The 9,820-nt window shown below is 39.1% G+C and overlaps 1 protein-coding gene across 5 annotated transcripts in view; it reads left to right on the top strand.

The window, feature by feature from the left end:
• CCDC138 (coiled-coil domain containing 138) overlaps positions 1 to 7,878 on the top strand; it is a 124,055-nt gene extending 116,177 nt beyond the window's left edge. For all 5 annotated transcript variants that reach the window (XM_029937049.1, XM_029937045.1, XM_029937046.1 and 2 more), the window contains 2 exons: positions 5,451 to 5,589; positions 7,389 to 7,878. In XM_029937049.1, the coding sequence (XP_029792909.1) occupies positions 5,451 to 5,589; positions 7,389 to 7,554 (305 nt within the window). In that variant the 3' untranslated portion in view covers positions 7,555 to 7,878. The remainder of the gene's footprint in view (positions 1 to 5,450; positions 5,590 to 7,388) is intronic.
• Positions 7,879 to 9,820: the final 1,942 nt, after the last annotated feature.

Genomic DNA, 9,820 nt, shown 5'->3' with positions numbered 1-9,820 from the left:
TGGCCAGGGTGTGGAGAGACGGGCACCCTCCTACACTGTTGGTGGGAATGTAAACTGGTGCAGCAGCTCTGGAAAACAGTGTGGAGGTTCCTCAAAAAACTATCGATAGAACTCCCTTATGACCCAGCAATAGCCCTGCTAGGGATTTACCCAAGGGATACAGAAATGCTGATGCATAGGAGCACATGTACCCCAATGTTCATAGCAGCAATGTCAACAATAGCCAAAACATGGAAAAAGCCTAAATGTCCATCACGTGACGAGTGGATCAAGAAGATGTGGTATATATACACAATGGAGTACTACATGGCAATGAGAAAGAATGAAATCTGGCCATTTGTAGGAAAGTGGATGGACCTTGAGGGTGTCATGCTAAGTGAAATAAGTCAGGCAGAGAAGGACAGATACCTTATGTTTGGACTCATAGGTCTAACAGGAGAAACCTAATGGAGAACCGGGGGAAGGGGAAGAGGGAAAGAGAGTTGGGGAGAGAGAGGGATGCAAAACTTGAGAGACTATTGAATGCTGAAAATGAACTGAGAGTTGAAGGGGAAGAGGGAGGGGGAAAAGAGGTGGTGGTGATGTAGGAGGGCACTTATGGGGAAGAGCACTGGGTATTGTATGGAAACCAATTTGATAATAAACTATTAAAAAAAAAAGGAATCTTTGTGGTTTGTTAACCTCTCTTCTCTTTTGACCCTCTACTTCCTATATATTCATCTGTTTTATCTCTTGAATCTCATTTTGGATCTTTTGTGATGGTCTTCCATATATTGACTTCTTTTTGATCATTTCTTTACGTCATTTTCATTTGTATTCTCTACAATTATCTCAGATTTTTATGATAGTGATGCAATTTTCAGCTCTGTTATTTCTGTTTTGTGATGTTTTAAATTTACCAGTTTTTTAATGGTGATTTAAAATTTTGCCCTTTGTATTTAAAATCCTGTTTATCATCTTTTCTTATTTTATTGACTAGCCATGTTTTTATTAGGTTAATATAGATCTCAGAAGTCTTAGGAAAACTGTTCTATTCTTTGAGTTGTGTCTTCTTTTACATTTGACTGTCATGTGCTTGTTCTATTCCTTTCTTATTGAGAAGGCTTTAAAAAAGGCAAATAACTTTTTGTAAATGATTTCCATGGAATTACAGATGAGAATTTTAAGATTTTCCATATTTGCCACAATTTTTACTAATATGTAGAGTATGTTTAAAGAGATACTTGAATAACTCGGAATTTTAAGATGGTGTTTTAAAAGTGTTTATAGAAACATCTTTTTGCAGAGAAGAACCTGAAAAGAGATCCCATTTAGTTTTCTTTATTTTTTTTTATGTTTCTTAGCATGCATGAGCAGGGGAGGGTCAGAGAGAGGGGGAGATACGGAATCTGAAGCAGGCTCCAGGCTCTAAGCTGCCAGTACAGAACCTGACGTGGGGCTCAAACCCATGAACTGTGAGATCATGACCTGAGCTGAAGTCAGACACTTAACCGACTGAACCCCTTTAACTTATTTTTATAATGCTTTACTAACTTACCTAATGGTCAGTGGTGAGAAATATATTGGTGTCTGATTAAAGTTTAGAGCAATAAAATGTCTATATTAAAGAGCTCTTGGTTTACCATCAGGATTATAATTCACATCTTAATTTTAGAAGGTCTCTGAGTAAAAAAACAAACAGTATTTCGACCTCAGGAAAAATTTAAAAAGCATAAAGTACTATGTGGGTGAAGGATTTTGCAGTTCTGTTAGTAACTTCCATTGATACAGTAGATGCATTCAGGTAACCCATAATCCTAATTTTCCCCCTTAATTAAGTATCCAACATAGAAGATACTTTCCTTTGCTTTCTGAGAAACAACTGGAATGACACACTCCTCCCAACCTCTCCAGTCCCTTGCTTTGAAACAAACCTCTTCACTTGTAAAAGAAATTAGATAGGCTAATAATAAGAAAGTGGTTTTTAAGAAAAGAAATTTAGCACAGGGGCAAGATGGCGGAGAAGTAGGGAACTTGGTAATTTTCGCCTGCCTGCATCTATCAAACTGAGAAGGACTGAAGACACAGTACTCCAATCTGCAAGAGTAGGAGGAAAACAGAGTCCAAAAAGAAGACAGCCTCATAGGTGCCTGAGTGAGTGCAAACTGGGGAAATAAAGATGGGCAAGGACCTGAAGGCTTGTCCAGGAGGAGCCCCACTCTGCGCAGAGCATTGGGGAGTGCACAGAGCCACAGGGAGATGAGGGGAAGAGAAAGAGAGGCTGAAAAAGCTCCTAGAGCCATATCTAGAGAAGAGAAAAACCTCCACCTGGGATGGAGAGGGATCCTAGCATCCCATCTATAACTGCTGGGCATGGAGAGAGAAATCTGTCCCCCCTAGCTGGCGCATTTTCCTTGGGCTCAGCCGCTGATTCCAGGTGGAGCCGGGAGACACTTGCTCCCCACTCCCCCTACTCAATCCCCAGTTAGGAAGCTGCCAGCCTGCAGGAGGACATCTCATCTTGGCAGTAGCATTAAAGTGCATGGACTAGGATTTGGAAAGAGGTGGGGCTTGGAAAATACAACTTGGCATGCCTGTGGCACAGGGAGATCGGATTGGACCCAAAAGAGTGGTTTGCAATGCTTGGTTTGAGAAGGGATTGGGGTGCTGCCATTCTTCTCCCCACAACCACCAAGGCAGTGCATAGCAGCACTTTCAACAATAGCCAAATCATGGAAAGAACCTAAATGTCCATCACCTGATGAATGGATCAAAAAATGTGGTATATACACACAATGGAATACTACATGACAATGAGAAAGAGTAGAATCTGGCCTTTTGTAGCAAAATGGATGGACCTGGAGGGAGTCACGCTAAGTGAAATAAGTCAGGCGGAGAAGGACAGATACCATGTTTTCACTCAGGCCTAACAGGAGAAACGTAATAGAGGACCATAGGGAGACGAAGGGGGAAAAAGAGTAAGGGAGAGCGAGGGAGGCAAATCATGGGAGACTCTTGAATACTGCAAGCAAACTGAGGGCTGAAGGGGGAGGGAGTAAGAGCAAGGGGGGTAATGATGGTCATGGAGGAGGGCTCTTGTGGAGAAGAGCACTGGGTGATATATGGAAACCAACTTGACAATAATGTAGAATAAAAAAAAATTTAACTTCGATCTTTTCAGTAGCATATAGACACATCTCATTTTCCTTCTTTGTAAAATCGGATTACTACTGGCCCTACCTAATAAAGGTGTTATATGAGAACTAATTTGCACCTGTTTCAAATCATGAAGTACACAGTATCACAGATGATAGAATGTTTGTAACTTTTATTAGATGCTTAATGTTCAATTAAATAATTTTGATGCCAAAAGTAAAAGCATACACTTAAAAATACCATAAGAATTTTCATATTTTTGAAAAGGCAGATTTATAGTCTTTTAAGATTAAATACAACTGCTACTGTTTAGTTTTTAAACAGAGGCTTTGTGTGTGTAGGTAACTTCTCGAAGTTCAGAAAAGGTTGAAATGTTTTCTAACTAAATATACTGCACATTCCTGGATCAATTTTCAAAGACTGATGAAAACCTGCTGTGTTAAAGTAACATGCTATTTTTCATCAGATTTGTTGATGGTGTAAATGTGCAAATATATTAGTAAATGTTAATATTCATGTATTTTAAGTTAAGATTATAAGATTTGTCACAATGTAATTTTTATTCAAGTGAAAACAAATGTGTGCAACTCTTGAATATTGGTTTATATAAACATATCCTTTACGCGCGTGTGCACACACACACACACACACACACACACACACACACTCAGGACTTGATGAACTCAGTTTAGTCCATACTTTGGTTTAGACTACTATAGGGGAATTTTCTCCTACTTTCTACCACATGGTAACATGCAGGGGACATTTGACCATTGTTATCATGTTCCACTGCTAGCCTGTACCACCTCTCATATTCTGTTATCACAACTAGTTATCTGTTATCTGTTACTAGTATGGATTTTGTTGGTTTCATTATTGAATATTTTGCTCTATAAAGATAGTCTCTCAAGCTGTTCTTGTGGATTCAAAAAGGATGATTATACAAAGCTCTCCTATTTTTATGTCCTTTGTATCTGTGGACTTATTTGTGTGAAGTAAAGTCCTGTATTCATTGTGGGAGCCTCTGAGTTTTACAGAGGCTTTTTAAACAGGAATTTAACTCTTTAAAGGCCACACTTTATTTTTCTTTGATTTTTGCTTCTTTTCAAGCCCCCCCAAATTATCATTACTTGTGATGTACATCCTAGGAAGCTTGTTTATATGTTATTGTGTTCAGCTCATAACCACTTTAGCAGAACTTTTAGTTCTCACTATTACAGACTTTCCTGGGGCCCTTATGCACAGACCTCTGTGTACATCTGATTCCAACGTAGGCTTAGAGGCAGAATTGCTGAATCAAAGGATATACCCTTCCAAAGCTCTTGATACAAATTTTCCAAATTCTAATTATTTTTTTTCCTACTAAGGTTGAATATATTTTCTATATTTTGTCATGATTGCTTGCTTGTGCCCTTTGCTCATTACTAAACATATTAGGTCTTTTTCTTACTGATTTATAAGAGCTTTTTTAAAAATAGTATCAGTCTTCTGGCAAATACATTACAAGGGGATTTCCTCCCATCCCTCTGCCTCAGGTTTGACATTTCTCTTTTGTTTTGTTTTTTAGAGCTTTTTGCCTTTTAAGTTTTGTAATGTTTTTACGTAGACATTAAAATTTTCTATTTTGTAATATTTTCAATATTTTCACCCTTTTGCTTTTATGTTAAAAAGTTATTCCCTAGCCATTGATTATGTGAATTGTCATTAAGACACAAACGAAATTCTTAAGTGTAGAATTTTTTTTTAATTTGCTGTTCCAAGAATATTTCTTACTAATTGTTTAAACTCAGTCAACTGTTATGAGCTTACTGAATAAATGACTTTCCCCCATTCTTTCAAACACGGAATTTCTGCTAAGTCCTGATTACTGGGGGTTGGATATTAGGGGAAATAATCTTATTTTTGGTATGCATTGTTAAACAAGAGCCATTGGAAACTTTAATTTTTCAAGTGATATTTTCCCCCAAAGTTTAAATATGAAAACAATGAAAATCTGGGGCTCCTGGGTGGCACAGTCGGTTGAGCATTCAACTTCGGCTCTGTCATGATCTCATGGTCCATGGGTTCAAGCCCTGCGTCAGGCTCTTCTGCTGACAGCTCAGAACCTGGAGCTTGCTTTGGATTCTGTGTCTCCCTCTCTCTCTGCCCCTTCCCCGCTCACCCTCTGTCTCTTTCTCTCAAAATTAAATAAAGACAAAAAAAATTTTTTTAAATAGAATGAAAATCCAAATCAATATTTATGAATACCCTCACATAGTTCTAGTCTGTTTTAATTTCCTTCTTAGCCACTCCCTAACCGGTGATTTGTTTTGCAGAGTCCTTGCAGCCTTTCCTGGAAGCCTGTAGCAACACTTTATTTTTCCGTACTTGCTCTGTGCTACTTCGAACCCCTAAGCTTGATCTTCAAATACTAGAAAAGCTCAGTATTATTCTGCAGAAACTTTCCAAAATCAAGTAAGATTTTTTTTTCTATTTCTAAGATTTTTTATTGAAAAATACATCATTGTGATGATTAAGGCCTTTCTGAATCCTAGACTGGTTTGGCTTTGCTTATTAAGTCACAATTTCCAATAAATGTAGAAACTTGAGATTCATGAACTATTACTGCATGTCTAAGATACATACGCAGTGAGAGATGAGAACTGGAGTATCCGTCCAGGAACATCTTGTTTCCATAGTCCTTTCTGCTAAACAAACTGTAAGGACCCCATGGTATATAAAAACAAGAGCAGTTTTCAGCAGCCAAGTGGTGGTATCAGAGTGACTTACTACACACGGATACTCAGTAATACCACAGGTGAAAATAAAAAAGATAATAATATTTACAGATCCTTATTGATGTACTGAAATGAACTTAGGGAATTAGAATGAAGCAGGCAGAAGAGATTTAAAATGATGTTGGTAACTGGGTTTATACTAGGAAACAATTATGGGCTGCTTATGCCACTAATTTGTATTTTATTGTGAGAATTAGGGCTTCTGCATTTCTTCTTCTTTCCCTTGATGCAAACATTGATAAAACCAGTTATTAAATTACAAATAAAGGACATCGATTTTAAGCTTTATTTTCCTAAACTTGAGGTATTTTCTGGTTTTTCTTTTGAAGCACAGTAAACACCTGTCTCATCCCATGTTTATATGGTAAAGTTTTGATTTTGGTTCAGCTCCACTGCCCCCTCCCTTTCCCCTTACCTGTGATTTGTAGGGTAGTGAACCTACATATTTTACCAGGCCTCAGTGTACTTGAATAGTAAATACATCGTAAAATTATTTGTAGATGTGTGCTAGTGGGTCCACATGTTCTGCTTGGTGCCTAGTACACTGTACCACACCACAGTAAGATATTAACTGTCAAAATATAACCTCATACATTATTAGTTTGGACAAATGTCAGTTAAACTTATCAATTAATTTTCTTCCTTTACTTGCAGACTGATAGTACCATGGTTATCTTGATTTGTAATCGGTAAATTCTCAGGAAGACATGTAGTTTACCTGTGGTGTGTGAAGCTGCAGTAACATTACTTGGGTTTAATTCAGTCTTAACTCTTAATTCATGGGATTATTTTTATGTAGCCCCAAAGTACAAGTACATACTTGAGCCAAAGCATTTTACTATTCTAGCTTATGTTCATTTCAGACTGAGATAAAGAGTTAGAACAAATCTCTAACAAGAGGGCTGGGAATACCTGATGTTCAAGCAGGTCTTAAAGTAAATCTTTAAAACCACAAAGATGTGAATCATTTTGTATTAAGTAGGTGGTTACATAGGTTATCTGCTAGTTTCTTTTAGGAGGTAAATATATGTAGACAAGGAAATAAGAAATATGTTTCAGATAACTGACTGAAAATGAAATTACTGGCTGGTAATTACAAGGAGGATGGTTGAAAAGGTATTTTTGACCTAAGTCAAAAGGTTAGTGTTCTGCTACTTACTTATGATCGAGTATTTTATTTTTTCTAGCTGTGAGGGAAAAAAATATTCTCAAGCATTTTAATGGTGATTGGAGTGCAGTTTTCAGGATCATAGAACAAATTCTTTTTTTCCTTGAATAGTTTTCCACTTTAGGCTTCTCTCCAAAAACCCCTTTTTGTTTGCCTTGACATATTAATCCTTTAGTTACTTATTTTCTGCACTGTGTTGAAAACCAGGTGCCATTTACCCACATTTACAAGTAAATGATCTCTCATTGTCATTCCAGATAAACTCCCCAAGTGTGCACAGTTAAGTTAATGTATTCATTCTCTTACAGGAGTAATAAGAAGCTCTTTGAACTCTTTACAATTCATCTGATGCTTCAAGAAATACAAAGGACAACACATCCAGAGCATGCCTTTCTCTGCATTAACCTGAATTCGACTCTGTTCAATTTGGGTTTAGCAAAATGCAACTCCTTGGCCTCCAATGCAGGCCATTAGACTGGCTTAATATTATTTTATATGTATTATATTTGTGTTGCTTATTTGTAAGATTGTAAAAATCACCAAAGTAACTAAAAGTCTACCAAGTAAAGTTATCAGTAGCATCATTTATCATGAAAAATATAATTTTTTTAACTTTTAAAATGAAATCTATAGAAGCTGTGGAATTTTTGGACTGTTTAAGTTCAACTGAGATAGTACTTACTCATGTGCAAAATGGAATTTCCAGAATTAGTGACACTGGGTTACATTTTGTAAGAGTGTTTTAGGAAAATTAAATTATGTAATTATTTGGAATAAAATTGGTGTTTATGTGGGAAAGAGGATTAAATCGTCATTTTTTCTCAGTATGTCAACAATCTCCCCTTTCAGAAGCAAAAGTACATAATTTTTAACTGCCATCCTCATATCATAACCTTGGTATATATCCTAGATTCACAAAAACTGAGGTTTTTTATTGTACTGTTCACAGAGTACTTTAAAGAATTTTTTTTCTATTTTTATATTTTCCAAAATAATCACCACCAAACTATATATGTACAAAGAAGGTTTAAAAAAAACAAAACAGAAACATAAAAATATCTTAGTCTCCCAACACCCAGGGATATCTCTTGCTACAGCCAAAGATGGGTGAAGTAGCCACAGGTCTGGGTGAGGGGGAGGTGGTGGGACTTGGGACAGAATACTGAGAAACACAGAAAAGAAGCGTTTTCCTAAATTATGCTATATCAGTATTGTAAGATTTAATGGATGGAGGCAGAGATGAGAGGAAAGAAAGAGACCAAGTTATGGAGCCAACAAGGCCTTTATTGGGATCTGCAGTTCCCGGGCGAAGTTCCGTGACTCCAGGAGCGGGGAGTCAGGGAAATTGCGCCTGGTACAGGAGGGGTGAGGTATTTTATGGGTGAAAGACTTCCGGTCCGGTCCTGGGAGGGCAGACCACCAAATAAGGGAACTTTAGGGACGTGGCGGGATGGGATAGGTTGCCTCCTCTGTCAGGGTGATGGGAAGCTGGGGCTTTATGATTGGCTGTTTTCAAACTGGCGTGGAACATTCCAGGTCTTCAGATGAGTGGTTGGGGTCATTGGTGCACGGTATTTTTCCAACCCACAGCAAAATGGCCACTCGGTCACCATGCCAAGGTGACTCCCAAGGTGACTCTTACAAGTATATATTTTCATTTCCAGAGACTGGAAGAAAGTTTCAGGAAATGCTTGGTCCTCTTCAAATGAGTGTAAAACAATGTGCTATTTGTGAAGCAGAAACAGAAAGCCTTAAAGAGAAAACAGGTTGAGTATGGGGACACTTACAGGAACTGAAGAATGCAGAAGCAAAAATGCACAGCAGATACAAAAATCACTGCTACCATCACTGCTATTGCAGCAGATAGAATCAGTATCCTGAGAAAAAAGAGCCGCTCTCACAATGCAGAGTACCTAGAGATGGTACCAGTGAGAGAGTAGACAGCCGGTGGAAGAGCAAAAGTTGGCACTCGGGCCTGGCATATGTGATGTTTCTGAAGAACAGAACAGATAAAGCAAAAGTATTGCCCAAAGATACAGTTGGACAAAGATTTGGAGGGACCAAAGAAAGATCCGCATGTATAGATTGAAAGAGCTCGAAGATGGCAGAGAGGAAGGGAGCTCTGTAAACTCCTTCCGCACCGTTTTTCGAACTGAGAAGGATATTACGTTCATCTGCGAGAGCGGAAGGAGAAAATACGAACTCCAGAAGGAATAGAACCTCAAGGATATCTGAGTGAGTGGGGGCGAACGAGGAAGATCCGAGGACAGGCCAGCCCAGGACGGGCTGGGGAGGTAAGATCCCCAGCCCAGTGTGGCGCAAGTGCGCGGCACCCAGGTGACAAAGAGAAGAGACAGAGTCGGAACATGCTCATAGAACTGTCTTTGGGGAAGAGGTATAGAACGCTTGGCTGCGCTTGGAGACAAAAACCCACTCCACAGATAACTGCTGGGTAGCGGGGCACAAGAGAAGGAATAGCCTCCAGCCCTAAGCCATCTCGGCGGGGAATCAGAGGCATCTGTGGCTGTGAGAAGCAGCTGCACTGGGGAGGCGCGCTCCCCGGCGGGAAGCGGCTGGAGCGGCGACTGCACCAGGCACGAGCAATTCGAACTTGGTTTTGGGAACGGGACCACGGACCGCATTTCCATGGCACACCTCGCCCCCTGCACGGACTGCGCGACTCCCGGGTCCCCACAGGGAAAAAATAAGGCGCACACCGGCGGAACCTTCAACAAAGAGT

This window comes from Suricata suricatta, chromosome 4 (genome assembly GCF_006229205.1).
Source record: "Suricata suricatta isolate VVHF042 chromosome 4, meerkat_22Aug2017_6uvM2_HiC, whole genome shotgun sequence".
NCBI lineage: Eukaryota > Metazoa > Chordata > Mammalia > Carnivora > Herpestidae > Suricata > Suricata suricatta.
This window is presented reverse-complemented; position numbering and strand designations above follow the sequence as displayed.